A 27901-nucleotide genomic window follows, 5' to 3' on the forward strand; every position below is an offset into this window, starting at 1 on the left:
CAGAGGGTTGAAGTAACGCGATCTCTGAGCAGCCGTGTATATTCAGCCAACATGTAAACATTAGATCAACGTGCTGGAGAGCCGAGGCACATCCACTTCCTGAGGGGGCGTGGTCAGAGGGAAAACAGAGTGTTCTGAGGAGGACTGAAGAAGAGGACTTTTCAGGCAGACCAAAATCTGATTTCAAAGTGTTTTTTTGAGCATAAACTTTAAAGACATGTTTTGGGGACCTCTTAGACCAATATATATTGATGAAAAAAGCGTGATATGTCCCCTTTAAGTTTGACTCCTTGTTTCCTCAGGTCTGTCTTCATGTTCAGACAAAAGAAGCCACAGGCAAATTAATTACTTTCCATTTTATTTGTCAGAAGCAGAAAAAGAAATGTACAGTAAGACTCATTTCCATGATGCAACAGTTGAAACATCTCATTTTTTATGAACGTATGCATTTAGTATAGCTGCATAGTTTGCAAAGTTATCACTGAGCGATATGACAGAGTAGTTTTGGGTGCTTCACAGAACAGAATGCACTCCAACATTAACACGGTGTATATTTCAGAATGGTATGATACAAGTTTGTCATTCATCATATCTGAATAATTACAAGCATGACTCTCTATAGTTTAGTTAGTTAATATTACACACAGTTAATTACAAGTATGGACTAACATAGAGAGCCACAATGTTAGGCCTTCACTTGGGACTTATTTCAATTGGATTTGAAGAACCACATGGATTAAAGTTGAAACTTCTTTTGGTCTGAAGTGCACATGAAACAGAAGGCAACGTAACAATTGTGGAATGTATTTTAGCTACAGATCATGGTGTCCATCTTTCTACAACAAATACAGAGACAGAAGAAAGGTCACAGCAAAGGGAACCTTTTGAAAAATGAACAATAAAAAGAATATAAACCCAGGGTTTGAACAAGAGAAGAGGTGCTAAAGTAACTACTATTGTCTCAAGCTGGATGTACAAGTCGCACTTTAGATTCTTAAAGTATTCTGGTACCATCCACTGCACATTCAGCTCTGTCCCATTTCATCTTCAAATAAAATTTACACCATACATTTAAGACATTCCAAAGGAAATTTAACAATAAAATATACAACAAAAAAATACACTTTCATGTAAAATAAAAACATCTTTTCATCAAAAAGCCACAGTTTATCAACCCTATAAGATTCAGACATGAACAAATGCAATGTTTTCTTTTATCTCAGTCCAGAGATGGAAAGTGCATACACACATTCAAACAGCGTTGATGGTTTCAGTATAAGGTGACGGGTGTAGTGATCAGCTTAGTTTAAGATCCAGCTGAATTCCCTCAGATTTGCGTACAATGTATAATACTGTCTAACATTCTTACAACAAATATGAGGTAACACTTCTTGCACACGTCACAAGAATCACACATCTATTAAGGTGGCTCGTATACTAACCTGTAAAGGCTCATGAGTAAACATAGAAAATAACCAAATGTGTAAATGTACGTCAGCTGAACAGTTCTGAAGATGGGCGGGGATGTCAGACTGTGTGGCTGTACAGCTTCCATGTCCAATTTGAGATCTCCACAACAACCCAGAATGAATAACACTTATTTCTTAACAGTCTTATTTAACACCGACTATGGCCCCCTGCATCTGCGCCTGGGCTTACCTGGTTCTTCAAGCTTTGGGTGTCTTTGCATGTTAGCATGGAGATGTAGTGAGTAATACTCAGCATTTTAAGAATGTGAAGAATAATGTCAAAGTGCTCGGGGTGTGTGAAAGAATGTGCCGTGCCCACTATCTGTGATTCAGCGTCCTCATTGCAGAAACGCCCTCAGCTGATTTTTGTCTCAGCACTCTCAGTTGAAAACAGTTCAACTTTTGGAATATTTCAGCATTCATCAATGTCACAGCTTGATCACTGACCAATCAGAATCAAGAAGGGGCGGGACTTCGAGGTTCAATGTATGGAGTTTAGAGCTGCTGCTGATGCTCTGACAGAATTTCTATTAATAGTTTTTACAGTTTCTGGATGAAATGCTGTTGAATGAAAGAAAGTCTGACCCATGCAGAGCATTTAAAACAGATAACGCTCACTACTGAGCGAAGCGGAAGTGCTGCAGGACAACTTTGGTAACTAAGGAGTAAACGCTGATGATATCGCTCTGAAATTGAGGTCCTGAGCACAGATGGCACAAAAAAACGCCTTAGTGGACACGGTAAGTTTCTCTGCTGTGATACCAATGTAACTGTTAGCATGTTATAGATAACTATCATCCTCCAAACACAATTAGCAAAGCAAAAGAGCGGTCAACAAGTTTTACTTTTGTCACTACCTTAAATGAAAATGAATGGTACAGACTGTGTAGTGTTCCCCCACCTGTTCTTGGATGCCATGACAGATCAAGTGCAGCTATCAAAAGTTTACTTTTCTAGCTATAGAAACCCTGACAAATGAGACGACCTCGGCCAAACACACCATGAGGGATTCATATTATGTTCAAAACTTGGCTAGGTGTGATAAAAGACAGGTTAGTGATTGTAATGTCAGTATGTTCTTCAGCCTGCTTCAGGTCAGCTCCAATCAATCACTACAGTATAAATCATTGAATTAAATAAAGCCTTGAAGTGCTTACATAAAATGTTGAATACATGGAAATATGGAATAATTTGTCTCTGTGGTAGTGATCTAATAAGCTAGCTTGTGGTCACTGGTATCAAGAGGAGTGCTACTCAGTGCCGGCTATGTTTTGAAGACAGAGACCACAGACAGATTTGGTCCCAGCATCACTCCCTCTCTCGCAGAATCTATGAGGTAAACCTGACAATCACGGGAAACAGTGCTCCTCTATTCCAGTGCTGAAGTCTTAAATGTGCATTAAGTGAAAGCAGCCTCACCAGTGTGTGTGAAGGTGGATCTGACAGAGTGATTAACACCAGTGGCTCAGCTCTCATTAAAAAAAAACAAAGACTGGTCTGGTTCACAGAGAGTCTACATTAAGTCCCTTTTTACTGAATAAACACAGTTAGTGTTCAGCTACAACTTATTTCAATAAGTGATGGATGCTCAATTATTGCCTGTGGATTATGGGTACAATGATGAGGCAGCCAGAAAACCAGTGACGACACCAAAGAATCCATGTTCACAGTCAGGAAGGATTGTCGTGTGTACTGTGCGACAGTACGGCTACTTCATAGCAGTGATAGGCTTCAGAGATCTCAGGCTTGTGAAAATGGCTGGAACGTCTGTTGGCTGAATTCGGCATTGCATGAGTTAATTGGATCTACTTGACAAAGCGCTCCATCATACAACCATAAATCAACCAGATGTCTGTCAACTTATCAATGGAGACGCTGTATTATTCTGAAACCACAAAGAACAGGTTGTTGTGGTTGACGCTCACAAAAAAAGGCCCATGTAGTTAATTTGAGGAAATGTGCTGTTAACATATTTTAAGATACACCGCAGCTGTATCAGCCTTGGCTTGGAGGAATATCAAACACAACCATTTAAAGTAGAACAAGACAAACAGTGGAATATCTGAAGTGGACACATCATACTGACCGGTCAATCAAACCCAATCAAAATTCCACTTGTCAGCAGGTAAGCCCACCAGTAACAGATGGGGCCAGGTTACTGGCACATTAATATCTATATATAATATACATAGCTGGCTACTTCCATAAGGAGGAATCTACCAATAGAAGTTCACATTTTGGTTCTTTCCAACGGAGCATTTCCATACAGGAATGATCAATAAACACAAACATTGATGCAATGTTAACATTTCCAGCCTAGCTGTAACCGAAATCCCCCTCTCTCCTGCTCAAAATGTCCCGCTCTGGAAGTGATATGGTTCCATGAAGGAAAAGCAGAGCACCTCAGACCAGTGATGAAGGTTAGTACATGTTGAAGGTTTATCTTTTTTTTTTTTTTTGGCTCTTGAGAAATGATGCTGTGTAAACTTTGAGCTGTATTTTGAGCAACTAGCCACATGATCAAGCTTTGGCTCTGGTCAGTACATCACCAACAATGGCCAGCAAGTCCTCTTGAAGCAGGGTACGAAAGTAAAGCGTGGATCTCGGAGTCTTCGTTAGCCTGTATGTCCTCCTACTCCTCCTCCTGCCACATGGCTAGATGTGTTGTCAACCCATCCAATCGTCCAGTTTTATTAGACAGCCCAGATCTTCTTCTGCTGGAAGTAGGCATCAAATCTGGCCTGGGCGTATTCCTACAACATAGAGAAGTATTCACTATTGTGGTTACGTCCTTAAAGCCACTGTGAGGCCTTAAATGATGAGGCAATATGACTGAACCTAACATAGGAGTGTTAAAAAAATGTAGTGTTGATTGAAACTGGCTCCAAGAATAAATGCACCCCATCTTAAAATGCCCAACTTTGGAGTAGAAATATAAAAATAAACAGTCTGGTACAAGGAAAAAGTTTGTCCTCATGTCTAATTTCACCATAACTGGAGCAGAGTTATTTCATTGTCATTTTATGTTCCAGCTCAAGGTCCTCCATGGTTCCTTTTAAATGTAAAAAAAAATATATATATAGCTTTAAATGTTCCTAATTTGTCTCACACAAGCATCGGCCAGAGAGCTTTGTGTTCTTATGCCCCTAAACTCTGAACTCTCTGCCTCTGGACATTAAAACAGAGAGCTCTCTGAGTGTTTTTAAAGTAGCCCTGAACTGCATTCTTGTTGTTAAAAATAATAAGAATAATAATAAGAAGAAGAATAATAATAACAATAAATAAATAAATGAATAATAATAATTAAAAAACAATAATAATAATAATACTAATTGAATAAATAAATAATAATAATTAAAAAAAACAACAATAATAATAATAATAATAATAATAATAATGATAATGATAATAATAATAATAATAACAATAATAATAATAATAATAATAATAATAATAATAATAATAATAATAATAATAAATGAATAAATGAATAAATGAATAAATGAATAAATAAATAATAATAAATTAAAAAACAATAATAATAATAATAACAACATTTATTTATCTTATTTGTTTGGTTGTCTATTTATATATTTTATTTATCTGATCTTTTTAAATGTAAAATGATTTCTTATATTGCTTTCTTCCTTTACTTATTTCATTAATTTTACGATATTGATTTTCTTTTCTTTTTAAGTACTTTTTATGATTCTGCCTTTTATTATTTTACCCATTTCTGTAGTTTTCTGTCTTTCTGATCATTCGTGAAGCACTTTGGGCTGCATGCTTGTGTGGATGAAAGGTGCTGTATAGATAATGTTGAGTTGAGTTGAGCAATGAGGATCAACACTAGCTCTAGCTTGGTTAGCAAGATTCCCAGTATCTGTGGCATTGATCGGGATGCAAATGTTGGCCAGCAGAAAAAAACAGTCTTTAACAAAATCAACCCCATGACATAAAAAACTATTTTGTAAACTTGCTTTTTACTAAAACAGGCTGTGACGAGGTCTTCTTCAACCCACTGTGGTGGAAACTCATCAGTCACAGGCATGCAGAGCCTTTAAGTATACCTTACCTTTTCTGTCTGTGTTACTTGTTTACAAAATGGATCTCATGTTGTATGAGAGACGTCTTGGTAACACTTTAAGAAGGTGTATGCTGACCTCAGACATGGGGTCACTTTCCTTCATATCTGGATTCATACAGGACAGTGAATCCCCCTAGCTGGTCAAAGCATTCAGGTTACTCTAACACAGGGGTTCCCAAAGTGTGGGTCGGGACCATAGACTGTATGAATAATGGACGTAGTAACCGTGATGTCACCCATCTGTTCCTGAGCGCTGTTTTGAAGCCAATCAATTGCAGCAGCCATATTGGAAATGCGGAACTCAACCAGGCAGAGTGACATAAAGGGGCGGAGTTTGAGCCTCCTAGCCGACAGCTATGTGTTCCCGTCCGGGAGTCAAGTCAGTCATGTCCTTATTTGGGAAAAACTTGTAATCTTAATATCTTCTGAACCGTCGCGTTAGAAGGAAATCGGCGCCCCCTACAGTGTGTGCTGATAGAGAGATTAGCTACGTAGAGCCAAGCCGTTTTTTGAACCAGGTTGTAAACATGTTTATTTCTGCTGTAAAGATCGTCTTCTTTGAATTGGTGTGTATGTGGTTTCCGGTGTTTCTGCAGTCAGTCTAAAGAGGATTCTCACTGTATTGGAGATTATAACACTTCTGCATTGGCTTCATAGTTCGAGACCGGAGGTTGCCGCTTGGTCGAGACCCCTGGGGGGTCGTGAGATATCTTCCAGAATGTTTTTTTTTAAGTTATCTAAAAATATTTATTATTATTATTATTATTTATCTTAGTTTATTTGCCTTGTTTTCTTAGGTTTATCTTCCTTTTTGTTTGTACTGTTATTTTTTTATTATTTTGTTATTATTATTATTATTATTATTATTATTATAATTATTATTATTATTATTATCATTATTATTATTATTATTATTATTATTGTATTCTATTTTTTTTCTTCTCTTTGTTGGTTTTGTATTACTTATATATAATTTGTTAACTTGTGGGGAACAAAGGAATACTGAAAAAATGCAATAAAAAAGTTGAATGACAAAAGTTATTTAAAAATGGTACATTTTACACATTATAGTCAGAAACAACAACAAAAATAGTAGCTAAACTTGAAATAAAACCTTGAAAAAAGAAAATGTAATGAGTTTTCTGTCTTTCTTTGTTGCCAGATGACTCCTAAGTTTAGGGTTAGTGAACAGTTAATTATCTAAAGCATCAGTAGCAACAGGTTCATTCATAACAGCACAGGAAACACAGACACATGCTCATATAGGTTGGGTCATGTTCTGCAGACCAGCTAAATGAAGCCACATTAAATCACTTTGAGGGACAGTGGGGGTCGCAAGTCTTTGGCACGAACAGACCCCGGCCCGATACAACGTGACAATAATCACATGCTTGTATGTGTCTATATTATGTCAGACTGAACACAGTAAATATTGACACATCACCCCCCTTAAGGGCAATACTATTGACCTTGCAAGTTGCCTTGTGGTATGTTTTGTTTCCTCATTCAAACATCAAAGCCATAAATATACAACAAGCAAAGCAGAATGAAAAATGTCACTCACCAGGTACCCAAACTTGATGGTAGAGAGCCGAGCCTGGATGATGGACCACAAGCCCCAAAAGAAGTGGGATGCAAGGGAGAACCTACAGCCACAAAAACAGGTTTGACTTGAATCTCTCCACTGTGTCGTCTCTTACTGTGTCATGTTTTGTCAGTATCTGTGCTCACCTGTTGACCTCCACATACAGCTGCTCCTTCAGTTTCGTCTGGTCCTCTTCACTCAGGTTGTCAAACCCTTGGTCGGATTCACGCAGGTAGCTTTCAATGAAGTGGAGCTGTACGGACACACGACACGTTCACACTGGTAAGAGGTCGACAAGCAAACTGAATAAATCAGATGTCTGTTTGATTACATATCCTCACACACCTGCTGGGCCTTTGAAGGGTAGGCCTGAGCGTCGACTTTGAAGAAAGGAAACTCATCACAGGTGTAGTCATACATCCATTCGCAGAAATGGTTGCCAATATCAAATCCTCTGTGATAGGAGGAGGGAGAGAGGAAGACAATATTAGGGATGATGCTGTTACATCAGGTTTGTTCAGGATAACATCTATCAATCTTTATTTATATAAAGCCAAATCCCAACAAACGTTATCCTCAGACTCTTTCCAAACAGAGCAGGTCTAGACCGTACTCTATGTTCTATTATTAACAAAGACCCAACATCAAGACAGGATAAGATCCAGTCCCATCTTACAGACAGGACTCAGTCTGATCTCATCTTAATCCACCATGAGCAGAGCACTTTGCAGCATTTAGCAAGTTACAGTGGCAAGGACAAACTTCCTTTAACAGGCAGAAACCTCCAGCAGGACCAGACTCATGTTAGACACACATCTGCTGAGACTGTTTTTTTTTTTTTAATCTTCGAGCAGTAGGCCATTGTTACAGGGTTCAGGTACTACTCTTGCATTTCAAACACTGTTATCAGGAGCGCTGCAAAACAAACCCTCCCACTGCACAGAGGGAGCCTGAGAACGAGGCTAATCCTCCTCTATTTCTACTGATTCAGTCAATGGGATGAAAATCCACAGTGTGTGTATGTGCGTGTGAGAGAGAGTCCATTTGTGGGTGTGTCTTCATGTACATACAATGTGAAACACATGCTCACATGCTCTGGGCTGTTTGCATGAAGTGGGTCATTTGTGTTCCCAGGCTCACGTGTTTGCTGAGCAACATACGAGGAGCCTTAAAGGGGCCACGCTGAAAAGAGCTGCGAGGGATGTAGATGCTTTTTTTTTTTTTCAGTGTGTGTATAAGAGAGAGAGTGAAAGAGGCGGGGACAAGATTTGTATGAGAAAAAACTGCAGGCTGAGGCTGTGCTTGATGCTGTTTCCTAGAAATTAACTACCTAAGAATCCACACACCCAGGCATGGATACATTTAAAGTCACCCATAGGTGCTGAAAGGAAGTGAAGCACATTCCATTATTCTTTCATTCTATGCTGGTTGGTTTCTCGATCTGTGTGCAGGACTGCAGTGGAAATCCACTGCAGCACTATCTCCATTTTTAACTCTGCTCTGGATAATGTCCTAACATTGCCTCCATCCTGTGCTTCCTCATTGGCTGAAAACAGCCTGCTTATATAACAGCAGCAGTGAATAATTCAAGAGAGAGCTGCTGCCGTGAAGTGTGGCTGCCAGAGAGAAATATTGATAGAACACAGATCTAGGTTATTGTCTGTCTTTTCTCCTACTCACTGTTTCACATCACGCCCGCCCCTCCCCCCCACAGAGTCTCCGTAAAGAGCAGATTTTTTGGGGGACAAAGAAAACTGGCAAGCAGATGAAGGGCGGTGACTCAGCAGTTGCAGCTAAGAGATATCTATCAGTTATGTCGGTTGGTGTAGAGAGTGAGCTGGAACAAAATGGGGATGCACTGATGTATTAGCCTAACTAACATCTAGCTAGGATCAATTGCATTGAATCAATGTAATGTAAATGTAACTGGCAGGCTGAAGAGTTTTTTAAAGAAAGCATCATTGAGCCCACTTAAAGATTATAACATGGAAAGAAGTCCAACATGACTTCAGCAATGGTTACTAATGTTTTTATAATGAAGATTCACTTGATGAGGGAATTAATGATGGAGCTGTGAAGCTGACAAATTTTAACATAAGACATAATCAATCTTTATTTATAAAGCACCAAATCACAACAAATGTTCTCCTCAGACTCTTTCCAAACAGAGCAGGTCTAGACCGTACTCTATGTTCTATTATAAACAAAGACCCAACATCAAGACAGGATCAGATCCAGTCCCATCTTACAGACAGGACTCAGTCTGATCTCATCTTAATCCACCATGAGCAGAGCACTTTGCAGCATTTAGCAAGTTACAGTGGCAAGGACAAACTTCCTTTAACAGGCAGAAACCTCCAGCAGGACCAGACTCATGTTAGACACACATCTGCTGAGACCATGTTGAAGAGAGAGATAGAGGGAGATGGAGAGAGAGAGATGATAGATCTTTTTTTTAATCTTCGAGCAGTAGGCCGTTGTTTGAGGATGTTCAGGTACTACTCTTGCATTTCAAACACTGTTATCAGGAGCGCTCCAAAACAAACCCTCCCACTGCACAGAGGGAGCCTGAGAACGAGACTCATCCCCCTCTGTTTTTCATCTGCTAAATATAGATAGGGTGTCAAAATGTCATTTTGATTGAACCCAACCCATTATAACTACTTTGTTAGGAACAATCTGCTAAAGAACAACAATAGATGTTTCTAAATTAAACTGACAAGATGAGTTAGAAAATTCTTCAATTCACAAACTTCCTTAACAGGCAGAAACCTCCAGCAGGACCAGACTCATGTTAGACACACATCTGCTGAGACCGAGTTGGAGAGAGGGATAGAGGGAGAGAGAGAGAGAGAGAGAGAGAGAGAGAGAGAGAGAGAGAGAGAGAGAGAGAGAGAGAGAGGCTGCTAACTCACCTGTAGTTGTAGCTGCTGTATTCAAAGTCGATGAGCATCAGTTTTTGCTTGTCTGAGCTCTGGCGGCCCTTCAGCAGCAGGACGTTTCCTGAAAACCAAACACTGACGCTGAGTACCAAAATCATGACATCTCAGAGAAATAAAGTTAACTTCATTTACACATCATAAAAAAATGGCAAAGAACAATACATACATTTAAACACAAAATACATTTTCATAAAAATAATGTTTTAAAAAGAGATTTAGATTCAGGTTGAGCAAATCAGACCTCTGCAGGTTTGTGGGCCTGGACTATCAAAGTCCCTGGTGCCAGCCATTACTACTTGGCTTTGTAAATCCTTCATGCTTTTGCACATAAAGCCTTAAAAATCACTGCTGAGTTTAAAACTGAAGCAACAATTAATCAAAAGGCAATTCAGGGGTCTTTCGTATCAAGCTTGAAATATGAGTTTTACCTTCTTGACAGTCATTGTGGCAGAACACTACAGGAGAGTGGGTAGAATCCAGCAGACACCTAAACAAAGACAGAATGTAACATGTCAGAGAACGATCAATACACTGTGACTAAAGACCTTGTGGTTCAAGAAGAAGTGCCGCCATGACCACGAACACATCAAACATTACAATCAAGCTACACAAAGGTCAAAAGCCAGACAGAGCAGACCTCCCCCCGAAACAACGAGCTATGAGATTAAAGGTGATGGAATAAATGCATGGATCTTTACAAGGCAGTGTGTTCAAAATATGAATAACATACAGTATGAAATCATAAACAGGTCGGCTTGTCCTCTGCTAACATATATTTCAGCTTTTAAACAGTGTCCATGTTAGAAACCATAACAGAACTAAACTCAGTGAAACACGTGAAATAAGGTTTTGTTTTTTGAACGTGTTACATCACATTCGTTGCATTCAGGTAAACTGAGGAGTTTTTCATGGTAAACATCACAGGACCTACACATTCTGTACATTCTGTTATGTAACGCCATGTTTGGAATTCCTCACGTTCAATGTGTTGGCCACTCTCCTCTGGTTTGTGTGTGTATGTGTGTGTGCGTGTGTGTGTGTGTTCCTGTGTGTTCAAAACATACTTGAGCATATCCATCTCCTGTGGCAGGTTGTGGCTGAGCAGGCGGTTGAAGCGGCGCAGCTGGGACTCTCTGGGAAAGTTCAGCCTCATGACTTGGCTCAGGTACCTGTAAGAAGGTTACATAAAGTTACTCCACATGTTACCTGAAAACATTTGTGTTGGATGGTCAAAATGGAACGGAGGGGAAGTCAGATCATGTGACAGCGTGAGTCAGAAACGTCTGAATGTCACTCTGACTCACTGATAAGAGCGACACCACAGCCTGACATCCGTGATTGCAAGTGAGAGGTTATGATGACCTCACTGGAACGTATGACAGTGTTTCATTCATTTCTCTGGGAATAAAACTACAATGACTTATTTACTTTAATGTATTAAACATGGATTGAAAAACAAAGGTGTAGCTTTGTTATTATTGCAGTGAAGCAGCAGGGTTGGTAGCTGTTGTAGTTTTAGCACCAGTAACAACAGAAGCTCTCGGTTAGTGTGTGAAAAGTTGTAAAGAAGGGAAGTGAAAGAGAAAACAGAGAACATCTGTGCTCTTAGTTCAGCAAAGCAAGGCAACTTTATTTATAACTAGGGTTCCTGGAATTTTCAAAGTTGGAAACTTTCCATGGGAATAAAGCAGGGATTTACTAAACTGAATGTTGGCTCTTAATAGGGAACTTAAATATAGTTGTGGGAGAAAATATATTTTAGCATAACCCTGACTAAAACAACCAGATTTCATGCAAGTACAGTTGAATATCTCTGCTATTCCTCAATCACATGCACACAGCACACTGCTTACTGCAGGGCTATTGAGACCACGCCCCCTTCATGCACTGCCCATTCCTCCATCACATGAAGCACACAGGATTTTCCTGCAGAGGCTAGGCTTGAGAAGCTTGAGGGAGGATGCTTTTTTTATTTGCATGTTGAATGGGACTTTGTTGGAGGGAGAGCGGCTCTTTTCATTTAACATTTTGAAAGGGACTTTGTTGGGATTGCATTAATGTTCATTTTTGAATGGGTTGGGTCGGGGGGATGAGTAATATTCAACTCAACATTCATGTTTTTGTTCTTCAATGAAAGAATTGATTGTTAAGTAAAATATTTAACACTTGGTAAAGATCTACTTACAAATAAATCTGTTTTAATTGTATTATTTTGGATGGATTTTTGCTTATAACAAAACATGTTTATGCTTGGATATGATAACTTTCCATAAAATTACATTACCCTAAATTCCCAGTTAATTCCCATTGGAAGTTTCCAATTTGGAATATTTCCAAAATTCCCCAGCTTAACTTCCCATGGAAATTTACCGGAAATTTTCCAAGGAGAACAAAGACAAGCAAGTTCTAATATTAAATTTGCCGCTCTCTGTATTCCATCCCCTCGGCTTTATTATGCCATTACACCATTTTAAAACTGGAACTGTGACTTCAATAATGAACCTGTGCAACCCTATTTGTAATGCACATTTCAGGGTGAAAGTGATTTGCATGAAAAAATGACAAAGAAAGCTCAAGACATGTACAAACGACAAATAACAAGTAAAGGCTGCTAGAGAGGGAGATAAATAAAACACATAATAAGCTACAGACAGATTACAGTGAGGGAAAGTAACATGCAGAAGGGAGATCAATCAATCAAACCCACAAAGAGAAACTCAAGTTTTAAGCTCTTCCTCTTTCTACTTTTCCAGGGGATCAGAAATGAGTCCAAGATGATTGATCTATAAATAAGTTGCAGTAATTCTAACATCTATTCTGCGAATAACTGGACACCAGTGTAAGGAATCAAGAAGAGACGTAAGCGCTCAGTTCTGCGGGCCCTTATTAAAACTCTGACAGCTGTCTCCTTAATGAGCTTAAGTTGTTGGGTAGGAGGACCAGGAATTGGGAGCTTTATTTTTGTTTCTATAAATACGCTGGAGGTGAAAGCATGACTGACTTTTCTAAATCTCTCCAGGACCTTTTTCTTTCTCGGATGATAACATGCTGACTCAGACTCGCAGCTTGTTCTGTCTCTAGCATTATAATCCCAACATAAGTTTCTCTCTTGTTGTTGTTTAGAATAAAGAAAATGCTCCAGGGCCACTCAATAAGAAACTAGAATGATCTAACTCATCTTGTCAGTTTCATTTAGAAACATCTATTGTTGTTCTTTAGCAGATTGTTCTTAACAATATATTTATAATGGGTTGGGTTCAATCAAAATGACTGACACCCTATCTATATTCAGCAGATGTGTGTCTAACATGAGTCTGGTCCTGCTGGAGGTTTCTGCCTGTTAAAGGAAGTTTGTCCTTGCCACTGTAACTTGCTAAATGCTGCAAAGTGCTCTGCTCATGGTGGATTAAGATGAGATCAGACTGAGTCCTGTCTGTAAGATGGGACTGGATCTGATCCTGTCTTGATGTTGGGTCTTTGTTAATAATAGAACATAGAGTACGGTCTAGACCTGCTCTGTTTGGAAAGAGTCTGAGGATAATGTGTGTTGGGATTTGGTGCTATATAAAGATATATTGATTGATTGATTAATTGATTAATTGATGATAAAACAAAAGCATGGCCTTTGTGCTAGACATGAGATTTGTTTGAAAGCAGATCCCCACTCTGTCACAGTATCAGTGACACGATGAGTAATTTACTGAAGTCATCCAAGGGACAAGGGGCAGTTTTCAGAAACTGAGTCATGCTCACATGCTATGAAGACCTCTCAGGTACTCTTTGCTCAGATAGTGTGTGACAAACAACTTGAGGCGGAACAACACTGGATAGACCGGCAGTTCTTCATCCTTACTAGGTCTGACTTTTGAATTCAAAAGCCAGATTGTAGGAAAAATTCAGACTCTGTAAAAGACATACATGCAGTACAATCCTAATCTGATCTGACATGGAAATGTACTAACTCAGTCGTTCTCCTCCCTCACAGAAGGTCAGTGGAACAGGGGGATGGACTTTATCACCTCAGGCAGACAGACCTTGTGTAATGTAAACATATCATGAACTCAAAAGCAATTTAAGCCAATGAACATCACGATAAGCCCCCTGCCTTTTCGTACTTTTGGATAAGTTATCGGTGATGTAACTTGCTATCTCTGGACTCAAAAACTTCAGATCTGCTGTCTGTTGTTGCAGGCTCTCTTTGAAAGAGATTTGGGTGTAAATAAGGCGAGAGCACAACTTACTTGTCCATGGTTCCAAACAGCCACTTGGGCTCCTTGTTGAAAGGCATCCTCATCCCATGAAACTTTGCCATCTTCTCTGCAACTTCTGCTGAGATGCTGGGGACACTTAACTCACAGGTGTCCAGCTTGCGGCTCTGAAAACACAATAATAAAGATGTATTTTATTTATGCAGCAGTTGAAGTTTGGAAAGTGTTTATGAAGTTGTTTAAAGCACAACTCAAAAGTACAGAACAGTGTATTTCCATTCCATACTTGACTTTGACTTTCTTAGTTTATGTCTCTTTAATATAAACCTTTACACCAAACTCTGACATCAGCCCACAGAAGTCCAACACATGCATTACAGTTTTTCATACAGCCCAGCTGTTAGTGGGACAGTTAACTCAACATTTATTTGTGTTTCAAAAAGGTCATAATCCCTTTACCGGTCACTAACCAGATTTGAAGTTCAATAGCTCTTGAGATGACTGACTGTGGGGACACTGATTATAAACATGCAACATGTTTTCAAGTATTTATACTTGTTGTAATCAGGCAGCAACACCCAGTCTAAAAATATGAGGCCAATGTGGAAGAGTTTAAAACTGCAGTTCATCGAGGATCCGCTTGAGGCTGGCTCCGGAAGTACCGGAAACCACATACACACCAATTCAAAGAAGCCGATCTTTACAGCAGAAATAAACATGTTTACAGCCTGGTTCAAAAAATGAGTGGAGTCTGGATAGCTCATTTCTCGATCAGCTCACACTGTACAGGGGTTGAATCGGCAATTTCAAATATACTAAGATTGCAAGTTTTCCATTATGAGAGGCACAGCTGACTTGACTGACAGGCGGGAACTCTGTAGCTGTTGGCTAGGAGGCTCAAAGCCCGCCTCTTTGTGTAACAATCGCTCAACAGAAGTTATGTTGAGTTCAACATTTCCAATATGACTCCCGTCGATGATTGGCCTCAAAACAGCGCTTCAGAAACAGATGGGTGACGTCACGGATACTACGTTCATTATTTATACAGAAGGTTTGTTGTCGAGAACAGAAGCCATGCTGTTGCCATTGCGTTGCTCTGTGTGCAGCGAAGAAGCCCGAAAAATTTGTGAGTTCATCATTGGACTTCTCAATAGTTGACTTTACCTTCTGACTCTATGATGAACCTGTTGGAAGCTGTAAAGCCTGGTTTATAATGTTGTGTCGAATCAATGCTGCAGCGTACACTGTAGGTCTGCGCAGCCCCTTTTCCGACGCAGAGGCCTACTCACGTACCCTGACGCGCACCTCCTCCAAAACGTAACTACCTGTGCAAACAACGTGGACCTCAAGCCCTGTGATTTGTACACTTGACGGCATTGTTCCTGAAGCACTGTTTTGAAGCCTATCGTCGGCGGGAGCCATGTTGGAAATGCTGAACTCAACCAAACTTAGTGTGAGGTAAACAGGCGGAGTTTGAGCCTCCTAGCCAACAGCTATGTGTTCCTGCCTGTCAGTCAAGTCAGCCATGTCCTTATTTGGGCAAAACTCCTAGTCTTAATATCTTCTGAACTCTCACATTAGAAATAAATTCACCCCCTGTACAGTGTGCGCCAATAGAGAAATGAGCTACGTAGGGCCAAGCTGTTTTTTGAACCAGGCTGTAAACATGTTTATTTCTGCTGTAAAGATCGTCTTCTTTGAATTGGTGTGTATGTGGTTTCCAGTGTTTCTGCAGCCAGCCTCAAGTCGACACTTGATGAATTGCAGTTTATAACACTTCCCCAGTGGCTTCATATTTTGCGACCCGAGGTTGCCGCTTGCATTTACAGCACTTCCGGGATCGCCACACATTGGCCGTGTATTTCATCTCCTCCTCTCTATTCTTCATGTAATCATGTCTGTATGATAAACAGCAACATGTATCAGCTGTAGATTAACATAACACGCTCTGAAACGCTGTGGAAAAGTAAACAGAGATCGTAGCGGGGCCGGAAACAGACGACCCGACTATCAGAGAGACCACTCTGCCGTCAAGCGTTTAGGTAGGGTATTGATGCGCGGCGCGTACACATCGACGCACAGGTATGTAGCGCTCACGTCTGCGTCGATCACTGCTGTGTAGGGTCGACGCAGAAGTATAAACCAGACTGTTCACCAGGTCTTTTAACGATTGAATGGTAGCTACATGAGTAGAGATTACAAATGTACCCAAATGTGTTGACACTCCAGTACTTGGTGCTACACATATGCATGTGAACACTGACATAGATACTCACAGGGACGTACTGCTCCAGTCGGCCCTGCGGGAAAATACCATAGAGTTTAGGTCCCAGCTCCCTCTCTGCTAAGATGGCAAACATCACACTCTCCAACACCATGGCCTCGGCCCCCTGAAAGCACACAACAAAGACACAATCAGAACTCTTCAGTGAAATCATGAGAACAGTGGCAGCTATACCTCCACCAGTATCCATCAGTGCTGTGATCTGCAGTGAGAACAGAATGAGGAACAAGACAACAGGCTGTCCCTGGTCACCATGTCTGAAAACACGGGGAGGTTTGGTTAGCAGGTCATAAAGAAGGGTCAGACCATCTGACACAATAACTCTGTGACAGTGAGTGGTTAAAGTGGAACATGTTTTGGTCTCTGGTAATCATGACAGTTTCACCCTTGGGGGTTGAAAGACAGCACTTTTAGTGGACTTCATGTTCACCTGAAATTCAGCAGGGATTATGTTGAAACCACTGTTGCTGGTTTGAAAGCACCCAACAGGGCCTCATCCACAGGGGTTGAGCTATGAGCAGCTTCTCTGTCAGAGATACAACAGAGGAAGGAAACTTGTGTCTTAACATCTCGTACCTGATATGTATATCGTCTAGTCTGTGAATGCTTCCTGTCCCATTAAAGTTCCTAACCCTAGACCTTTCTGGAGTCCCTGAGCTCCCTTGTCTCGTAGGTTCCTCTGGATCTCTGCTGCTGTGGACGTGCCAGACTCCAGCTGCTACAACTACTACTATCCGTCTCACCACTATCATCTCTCTCTCTATTCATCCCCCTCTATCCCTCTCTCCAACTCGGTCTCAGCAGATGTGTGTCTAACATGAGTCTGGTCCTGCTGGAGGTTTCTGCCTGTTAAAGGAAGTTTGTCCTTGCCACTGTAACTTGCTAAATGCTTCAAAGTGCTCTGCTCATGGTGGATTAAGATGAGATCAGACTGAGTTCTGTCTGTAAGATGGGACTGGATCTTATCCTGTCTTGATGTTGGGTCTTTGTTAATAATAGAACATAGAGTACGGTCTAGACCTGCTCTGTTTGGAAAGAGTATGAGGAGAACATTTGTTGTGATTTGGCGCTATATAAATAAAGATTGATTGGTTAAATTCAAGTGTTAACAGCAGAGTGACAGACTATAACAGTTCCACACCAGGATAGAGTGAGCAAACATCATTATTATACTCTGAGTTTGATATGCGTAACATCCTGAGGGTTAGAAAACTTCAACCTTTGTTGTTTTTGATGTGCCTTCTTTGTATCCAGTGATTTACTGAACCCTTGAATCATCTGAGACTGAAAGTATGACATTGCAAAAGATGTATAATGTGATCGGGTTAAAAAGGTTAGAGCAGAATGGAGTGTATGTCTGAGAGGGGCTTTAGAGGATGCTCAGGTTGAAATAAGTTCAAAAGAGGAGAAATGCCATGGTTGGGGTGAGCTGGGTTTGTCCGTTAGAGCGTTGAAGGGAACACAAGAGGTAGATTCAAAGTTTCCAGTAAGCGTTGGCCCACTTAGAGTGCCAGTGACTGTTCAAGCAGACAGCCTTGCTTTTCTGTCTTTATCTTAGAGACACAAAACTCACACAGCAACGCACGTAGCCTGGAGCTCAATGGGGGCTCAAGGTTAACTGTGAACACAAACACCAGTCCTGGAGCCTAGAAGGCTGGAGCTGTTTACTGGCTTCCCACCAACTTGTTTCTCTCTTGCTCGATTGTGCCGAGAGGAGAAAAAAACTGGTTTCTAACCAAAGACGAGGGAGCTCATTAGCAGAGGACAGAGACCTCTGAGCTATTAATAAGCCTCAAGAAGGGAACAAGTTATTCAGCAACCTAAATAGTAAAGTTGTATGTCTTACAGCATTTTAAATGCGTCTTTCATGAAACCAACCTGACTGTGTTTAGTTGTTACACATTCTGCCAATGTGTCACTCTTACAGCACAATGACATTTCTATTCAGCCAATGCTACAGTCGGCTGCATTTCAATGTGACCTTCAATAGCTGCAACACAAAGCAGTAAAACAGTCCTCTATCTCAGCCCTCTTAAGGGAACTACCTTGTGATGAATCGCTGCAGGGACAGAGAGTTAGATGTGAGTGCTGGGGTCTTTGGCTCCCTGCCAGGGAATGTGCTTCATACTGGCCGTTCAGCAGGAAGCTGGCTCAAAGGAAACACTGCTGCCTGCGTTGTAGCCTCTTGGATGTCAGACCTTGTTTTGAACTTGGCTCTGAGCATTTTTCTCATAACAAAACTAAACTGCACCCCACACTGAAGGTCATAACGAACCCTAACTTAGAGCTGGGGTTGGTAGTCAGATTTAGATCCACTTTTTGTTATACTGGTTAAAATGATCTTTATGTCCTGATGGCAATCAATACATAATGTGTTCTTAAAGGTGACATATCATGCAAAATTGACTTTTAAATGGTTCTCTACCTGAAATATGTTTCCCTGGCATGTCTACAAACCCCCCGAGAATGAAAAAAATCAATTCTGCCCCTGTTCTGATTTCTCCACCTTTCTGTAAATGTGTATGAAACCAGCCGTTTCAGACTTCCGTGTTTTTGTTACGTAACAACAATATCCGGTCTGTCACGGAGTCAGAGCTCGGAGCTTGTTCAGCCCATAGACTGTAAAAATTAAAACTGAATCCCCCCTCCGTTTTTCATTACCTGCACAAATGTGTGCTAACAAGGAGCTTAGGAGGGAGGAATGCTAGTTGTAGGCTGTCTTAATAAACACAAAGGTCGGTTTTACTCCCCACGTCTGCAGATTTGAAGATCTAGTGGATGATTTTTATTTGTCATGGATAAGTACTAGCGCTAGTTAGCATAGCTACATAGCTACAAGTCGTAGCTGTAGCTGTGTAGTAAGACACACGTCAACATACTGACAAATAAAACAACAAGAAACACAGAATCTGTGACCAATCCTTCAGAAAAGGTCCCGCTGCCTTTCTGGCAGAGCTCGGTTTTACTCCCCACGTCTGCAGATTTGAAGATCTAGGGGATGATTTTTATTTGTCATGGATAAGTGCTAGCGCTAATTAGCATAGCCACATAGCTACATGTTCATGGCTGTAGCTGTAGCTGTGTACCAAGACACACGTCGACATACTGTCAAATAAAACAACAAGAAACACTAAATCTGTGACCAATCCTTCAGAAAGGTCCTGCTGCCTTTTTGGCAGAGCTCGGTTTTACTCCCCACGTCTGCAGATTTGAAGATCTAGTGGATGATTTTTATTTATCATGGATAAGTGCTAGCGCTAGTTAGCATAGCTACATAGCTACATGTTCGTAGCTGTGTACCAAGACACACGTCGACATACTGATAAATAAAACAACAAGGAACACTAAATCTGTGACCAATCCTTCAGAAAGGTCCTGCTACAGGCGCCTCTCCATCAGGATCAGATTCTGGATCAGATTCAGAGGGTTGAAGTAAAGCTATCTGTGAGCAGCCGTGTATATTCAGCCAACATGTAAACATTAGATCAACGTGCCGGATAGCCGAGACCACATCCACTTCCTGAGGGGGCGTGGTCAGAGAGAAAACAGAGTGTTCTGAGGAGGACTGAAGAAGAGGGCTTTTCAGGCAGACCAAAGTCTGATTTCAAAGTGTTTTTTTGAGCATAAACTTTAAAGACATGTTTTGGGGACCTCTTAGACCAATATATATTGATGAAAAAAGCGTGATATGTCACCTTTAAAACAGAGGTTAAAAAAAGTCGCTATCTACAGCCGGAGTAAACCTGGGAAAACACCAACCAATCCCTGCCATCGGGAGCCAAATTATGAAAACAATCAAATCCTGTCCTGCCGTTCTGCCCGCCTCCTGCGCGTACATTTAGACAGAGTCCTGAGGAAATGCTACACTCACACTCATGCTAGTTTTCCGTGACTACCAGCCCTAGCTTTAATGATGAGTACTTATTTCTGGGTATAACTGTACACATGGACTACTTCTAAGATAATGGCCATACAATAATTCATTCAGAGTGTAAAACTTCACTAAAGGATGAAGATGGAGTTTTAATGCATCATCTCACAAACATGTTTTACACTAGGGGAGGCAGTCACTTGTTGTACTGTTGGTTGGTATATTTGTTGAAATGATCTTCTCTTCCAAAGTGTCTCAGCATATGGTAAGTCTGCAATAAGCCTTTAAACCAAATTAAATTATCTGATTCCCTGCCTGTCCTTGACATGCTTGAACGTCCTCTTTGCACTTTGCCCCTCTTCCACACGCTACTGGAATGAGTAAGGTTTCTGCATTCAGAGACCCAGGCGGTAAAAAGTGGACGTCCAAACATTTGACCTGTATCCCAGCTGTCTGGTATAAAACAGTTATCTTTGACATTCTGCTCAGAATTGTTTCATAATCCTCCAAAAGAAGTGATGTCATCGATATCTACAATGTAACCTAGGCTTAAAAATCTTGATCCCTCTCGTGCTTCATGAACAGAGCATCTGTTCCGGGAATATTCCCCTCCGTTACATAATGTCTGAATGCTGATCATGTGTAGCTTTAAATCTCCTAAATGAGGTTTCCACATCACCATAATCATCTTGACACACATACGACCAGACAAGCAGCCAGCTGGCAGCTTGTTGGTGCTGCAGAGCAAAGACTCAAAGTCCTGCTGGGATGAATCACTCCCCTGAGAGTCAACAATCAGACCATCTTCTTACTCTGACCATAGCTGACCCAAATCTGATGCATGCCGGCTGCTCATGGACTAATGATCTATACTAATGACTCATATTTTTTTGGACAGCATGTACAGTTTTTATCATTTGTGAAACTTAAGGACAGAGTCCAGAAAAAAACACTGAGGTATATCATATCTTATCTTACAACCCTGCCAACCTCGACATTTCAGGTCGGAGCTGTTCTACATTTTGATAGAAAAACTGTGTTGACTGTTTTCTTTAAAGCGCACCAATGGAAATGTAGCTTCAGTGTCAAAGGCAGCCGGGGAAACCAATAGTTTATACTTTATCAGACACGGTGTGAATCTGGTAGTGCTGACCAGAGAGCTAAGTACTAGACTGAAATGAGTATATTTATGTATTTTCAGAGACTCTGGCCCATGCACCACTATGGACCAAACTCACTTTCTAAAGTATCTCCACAGATACCAACAACTAAACATTAATAATAATGATGATAATGAAAAAAGCACTGCTTTTAAAGAAATGTGCCTGTGTTTGGCATTGGGTTTTACTGTCTGGTGTGAGTGAAGTCAGCATGGCACTGGTATCCACCCCTTATAAATTAAAAGTAGGGGCACTGATGGCCTAGCAGTCTAAGCGCCCCACGTATAGAGGCTATAGTCCGTGTCGCAGAGGTCGCCGGCTCGACTCCCGACCAGTCGACCATCCACTGCATGTCTTCCCCCCTCTCCACATTTCCTGTTTCTCTTCAGCTGCCCTGTCAATAATGGCGAAAAAGCCCCCATCCAATGTTTTTTAAATGTATTAAATATCTCCTCTTAAAAAACAACCATTACATTTAAATGTGTGCAAAAGATGATAAAAGTGAGTAATATAATACAACTATAACAGATAGAATCAGAGATAATCCTGCCATTGTTTAATATAACCGTATTGAGAATGTCTTGACTACATCACCTTGGAAGAGAAGTTGATTTTTCTCTCTCATTGTCTAGTTTTGTAACTTGTTCTTGTTTATAAATTTTACATTCAATCTTTATTTTCTGACCTACTGTTTGCATTTATTCTGTAATATCAAATGTTTTCATTCTGTAGTTGTCTCTTTTTTCCTTTTACATATATATATATATATATATATATATATATATATTTGTCTGTTTTCGGTTTATATGTTTGAATTTGAAAAAGCAAAATAAATACTAAAAAAATGAAGAATAAGTTAACGTCAAATCTTCTGATGTTTAGCAGCACAGTCCATGTTGATATCACTAATACCAATAAACAGTTCAACTCTGAAATACTATGTACATATTTTGGTTGTGAGTGGACATGATGTGTTTATGTTGTAAAAATGTCTACTGGCCTTTGCATGTAGCATTCTGCTTATGTTGATGATTATTCCATGTTACAATAACGGTGATAATTGATTCTATCCCTCATTTCTGTCACTGCTGCACTTGCTGCTCCCTCCAGCCTCAGCTCAGATGGGTCATCCGGTCGTAACAGTACAGATAAGTATTGAGGTTAGAGCAGCAGCTGTGAGCAGCTCACTGTACACCTGCTACCTCGCTCCAAGGCCAGCCACCAGATATCCCCGAGCTGAGGAGCAGCACTGCTATGTAACAAAACATTCTCATGAATGTTCAAGATCCCAGAGCTTCATCTACTGTCAGTCAGACTGAGATACCTGGACCTTACATTTGGAACTCTTATTCATGAAAAAAAGGAAGTTCAGAGTTAAAATAGGAAGTTTCTGTTTCCTGTAAAAAGCAGGAAGTAGTGGGAGGCAGGTGCTCGTAAGGAATGCTGAGACTTCTCTGCGTCTTAACGGTGAGCTGGCTGCACATCTGAGACTTGTTGATAATTAACTTTTAAAGGAGCGAAAACCTCAGCCTGAGAAAGTTGGCCAAATAAAACAGATTGCTTCTGCAAACATTGGCATCATAAATAGATCAGAGGAAATTAAACAGAGGTCAGCGCGGGACAGCCGGGATGACTCACCAGAGCTCACAGTTTTTAACAAAAACACAAAGAAGTCAGACGAAACACTTGGGTTGGTTGTAATCGTTCAATTACTTCTCTTTAATATTTAGAAAATACGGATCTGTATTTTCCCAACTTTGGTGCTTGCCAGTTATTTTTATGTTTGAAATTATGATCTTCTGTATGAATAACAAGCTTTATTCAGGAAAAGTGACAAGAAATAAAGGCTCCTTTTTTGATCCAGGGGAAAAACTGTTAGGGAGTGTTGGAGTCTCCTGACCTCTGAAGAGTTCAACATCATCATCTATTATTCAAGTTTCATTGTCATTGAATCCGATGGTGTACACACAGTTCTGTTCAAATGAAGCTGTTGTTGGTCCCACATGTCTCCTGTCATTTCATCCCCACACCACACAATTCTTTCCAGCTACACTAACTCCCCATCAAATCTAGAACAGAATTTAAAATCCTTCTTCTGACCTGTCAGGCACCTTCATATCTTAAAGAGCTCATAGTGCCCTATTACCCCTCTAGAGGACTACACTCCCAACATGCAGGCCTGCTCATCGTACCTAAAGTCTCTAAAGTAGTATGGGAGGTAGAGCCTTCAGTTATCAGGCCCCTCTCCTTTGGAATCATCTACCAGTCAGGGTCCAGGAGGCAGACACCCTCTCTACTTTTAAGAGTAGGCTTCAAACTTTCCTTTTTGATAAAGCTTATAGTTAGAGCTGGATCAGGCTTGGACCAGCTCTTAGTTATGCTGCTATAGGCTTAGACTGCCGGGGGAACTGACACACTGAGATCCTGTCTTTCCCTCTTTCTCCTCTCTCTGCCTGTCTCTTACTTTAACTCTACCTGTCCCATTAAAGTTACTAACCATAGACCTTTCTGGAGTCCCTGAGCTCTCTGGTCTCGTAGGTTCCTCTGGATCTCTGCTGTAGACGGCCTGCTGCTGAGGTAATACAGTGTCTTTCTATCTAATCCAAATAGGATCACTCTGAGCAGACAGTGTTAGCCAGCATGAGTTCATCCTCAGACACTGATGCCAGGTTGGTTCTGATTAGCCGTGCTGCTAACCCGAGAGCTGGATTCAAAGTAAGGGAAGCTGCTGAAGACAATCAGTGTAGTTTCGGGAAAGATGCCAAAGTGGTAACAGCAGCTTACCGGTTTATGACCTCACCTGATCACATGAGGCGTGAGTCAGCTTCATAAAGAAGTGTCAAGGGTTGTGGTTACATGAGGTGATGCAAGAACAAGAAATTTCCAGGTCACATGGTATGAAGCTTGACTGAGCTTCAGATGATGTAGCTTCATATTTTAACTATAACACTACCTGATGCTATTGCTTGAGTTGACATATTAAATCACATCTAAAATAGAAGTGTGAAATGTTAACTTTTGAAGCTTGACACGCTCATTTTTAACAAAATAAGAGTTTTTTTATGCACAACAAGCAACCACTTAGTAAAATATGTGACGTTAGCATTTCCTATCTAAGTCATGCTGTGCCAGGGGTTAGTGAGGTTAGTAAGGAGTTTGATTGATCCAGGACTTAAGATAGGTCAGGCCTTTTTGAAAACTCCCAAAAACAACACCCAGGAGTTCAGAAGACTCAGACAGAAACCCGTCCTGACAGAGAGTGCATTAAGTATTCCTGGGAAAAAAAGAACGTTTCACACATTGGGGGTTGTTGTGGTTCGACACATGAGATGGTGAGAGGTATCTGATGGACTCACACTGTGGGCAGCAGAGGGACATGCTTTATGCTGAAACCGTCACCTGTTACTTACTTGGAAGTGATTTTCTTTGTTTGACTGTCGGGAATCCCCTTTATTACAGGACATCTATCAACAAAAGAAAAAGGAAAGAACTATCCATGAATACATGTGAAGCTGTCCATGAGTCAACATCCAAACCTAACCATTCCTGCCGGGCAGACAGTACAGTATGAGACACAACAGCCCAAAACAGAGGACAGAGGTAGTGAGAGTCAGACAGTGCTAAGACTGAAGGAGGAGGGACTACTCATCTGAAAACCTGATGTTGGAAGTTAGATTTCATTTTGGATTACATATTAAATCTAAGGCTGGGATATGAATTTATCTAGATTGGGGTTGACATTAAAGTTTACCGTGTGACATGAATATGCCTGAGCCTTAACAAAGCTAAGCTGCTAGAAAAACTGACTGCAGACGTGAAAATGTCTGATAAATACTTTGAACGCTTGTTAGTGAATTCTTTAGGCCTCTGTTATCACTGAGTTACACCCATGAGTATTGATAAACTATGATTATTGATAATTATTGATGTTGGTCTTTAGAGAAGAATGATGATTATGCTTTTTAAGAAGTCACAAAGTCCTGGGTCTTAAAATAAAGACGAGTCATCATCCAATATGCAGTCAACATATTTCCACTACTGAGAAACACAGTCTCCAGTGCCACTGGTGTTCAATTATGAGTCGCTGTGTACACTAACGGTGGCATCTGACTTCATAAGACGTCAATAATTCCACCAGTCCAGACCTGGAGAGTGCTGCAGTTACCTTGGTGAAGGACACCGTGCTTTTCTGTCCCAGACATCTAGCAATAAAAGTTAACTGCTTTTACTGCCATTAGCAATTACACCAACTTTAGTTAATACGTAATGCAGGTCTCATGATCCCTGGTTAGTGCACAGCATAGAAATGAATAACTTTATTGCTGTGAATAACACATTTTAAGGTTGAGAGAGCAGCCTGTATCTCTCAGAGCTCTTTATTTTGCTACTGGTTGAATTTATCGTAGCAGGCTGAAACCCAGACTGTTCTAAAACAACACCTCAAAGTATTTATCAACAGAAGATAAGAGTATCTTGTTTCAGGGAATCTTTTGGAAACATTTTTTTATTAAAGGGCCTTGAAATCTTGTCCCTCAGTTCTTGCAAGGGTCAGCCTGAGGCTGGCTTGGTTTCTGAACTCTGGACACAGCAGCCACATCATCTCAGGAGATAAAGAGGCTCTATCATCTGTGTTACAACAAGAACTGTGGGGCTGTAAAGAAATACAATATCTATCTGATTTTGTGCAAACGGTGAAGCAACAACAGGCCAACTTACACAATGACTAATGACTCTCTTAGAGCTCAGCTCAGGCAGCTTTAGCTGTGCAGATTTACTCTGTTTGTTCAATCGTTCAAAGATTCAGCTGACGTTTTACAGATTAGGACTGAGGATGGAGAGCAGGGAAGACAAACAGAAGAGGCGTTTCAGCACCTTGTTGTCCTCCCATGCTCCATGCTCAGTCAGCTGACAGCTCAGCGTATTTTCTTCTAGGCTTCCAATGTGCTAATGTCAAAATGGACTCTCTATTTAAACTGCTGCAAACCGCTCTGCAGCCCATCTCTGCCCCAGCTCCTCCTTCATGCTGTATCTGATTTCACCAGTGTCATCATGTGTGTTGTCACTGTCGCCTGCTCTGCTCTGTGCGGGGTTTTTGCTGCTGCTGCTCTCCCTGCACATGGAGAGGCAGGGAGCTCTCAGAACAGAGGCATACCGCCAAATATAACTATTGCTTGAAAATAAATGAATCCTTTTAGACTGAAGTGGTCCTGACTGAAATGTTACATGGTTGTATCATTAGGCTGAGATTTCAGAGATCTCATACTGTACCGTGTTTTTGGATGGGTTCAACTGGGAACAAGAGTGCCCAAAGCACGCTCCTTTGGGAAGCCTACGGCAAAGAACACATGCATGTACAGCCATGGGGGTACATCACTATGTACAACAATGGCTAACACGCGCACACACAGACACACACCTTTGAGGGCATAACTGCATATGCGTGCACACACTAACAAAAGCATATTACCTATAGTCACACACACACACACACACACACATACACAAACACGCACACACATACACAACAAAAACCTCATCATGTCTCACAGATGTTTGTGTTTCCTTTGTCTGCTTTCTGTGATTATCAACTGAAACTTGAATTGACCTTTGAAAGAAATTTAGTGAATGTTTTATTAATGTATCATTCTCATGTTTTCTTTGTGTGTGTGTGTTTGCTGTTAAAACTAAGCTAATAATGAATGAACCAATAAAAAACACACTACCGACACGTCCTCGTGAATGGCTGGGTTACATGTTACTCTCTGTGTGTGTCTGTGTTCAGTGAAACAACAGAGTTTAACTGTTTGTCAGTGGTAATGGATTTGAGATGCACTCCAACCTGAAGGATGGCCCCGTAGAGACGCAGCAGGACACTCCTCGGCTCGTCCCCGACGGTGTCCAGGCTGTCAGGGAGGCTGCACAGGAACAGCTTGTTGCTCAGACCACCCCTAAAGGACAGATGTTCAGACACCCAGTCAATACGATTTATCATCAAATACATGGCTTCTTAGTTTTCATTCTCATCCCTTCAATTTGTTGTTTACATGTTTCTTCTTTTTACATAGTGCTTTAAATGGTATTTAAAAAACACTCCACTGATCATGTGCTGTACACGCTAGGCTTGTATCTTCTGAAATACAACCCTGTACGCATTGGTAGAAAAGAGGTACCTTTGTTAATATTTGCAGAAAGTATTAAGAAAAGCAGTTTCTTAAGCCTGCTGTTAATCGTCTGCTCTGATACCTACACCCTCGCAGCAGTTGAAGGCATCAGGAATTATAGAAAATGTCACTCT

General features: G+C 40.8%; 1 protein-coding gene across 2 annotated transcripts in view; it reads right to left on the reverse strand.

Annotated features, from left to right (window-relative positions):
- Nucleotides 1-341: 341 nt before the first annotated feature.
- Nucleotides 342-27901, reverse strand: part of chka (choline kinase alpha) — a 29174-nt gene continuing 1614 nt past the window's right edge. Inside the window, exons 2-12 of one of the 2 annotated variants that reach the window (XM_034685677.1) lie at nt 27446-27554; nt 25017-25070; nt 16568-16681; nt 14325-14458; nt 11148-11252; nt 10512-10570; nt 10057-10144; nt 7487-7595; nt 7288-7394; nt 7121-7202; nt 342-4222 (exon numbers count right to left, since the gene is read on the reverse strand). In XM_034685677.1, the coding sequence (XP_034541568.1) occupies nt 4163-4222; nt 7121-7202; nt 7288-7394; nt 7487-7595; nt 10057-10144; nt 10512-10570; nt 11148-11252; nt 14325-14458; nt 16568-16681; nt 25017-25070; nt 27446-27554 (1021 nt within the window). In that variant the 3' untranslated portion in view covers nt 342-4162. The remainder of the gene's footprint in view (nt 4223-7120; nt 7203-7287; nt 7395-7486; nt 7596-10056; nt 10145-10511; nt 10571-11147; nt 11253-14324; nt 14459-16567; nt 16682-25016; nt 25071-27445; nt 27555-27901) is intronic. The other variant, XM_034685679.1, reaches the window with a different exon arrangement.

The sequence above is a fragment of the Notolabrus celidotus genome, chromosome 6, assembly GCF_009762535.1.
Source record: "Notolabrus celidotus isolate fNotCel1 chromosome 6, fNotCel1.pri, whole genome shotgun sequence".
Classification (NCBI taxonomy): Eukaryota; Metazoa; Chordata; class Actinopteri; order Labriformes; family Labridae; genus Notolabrus; species Notolabrus celidotus.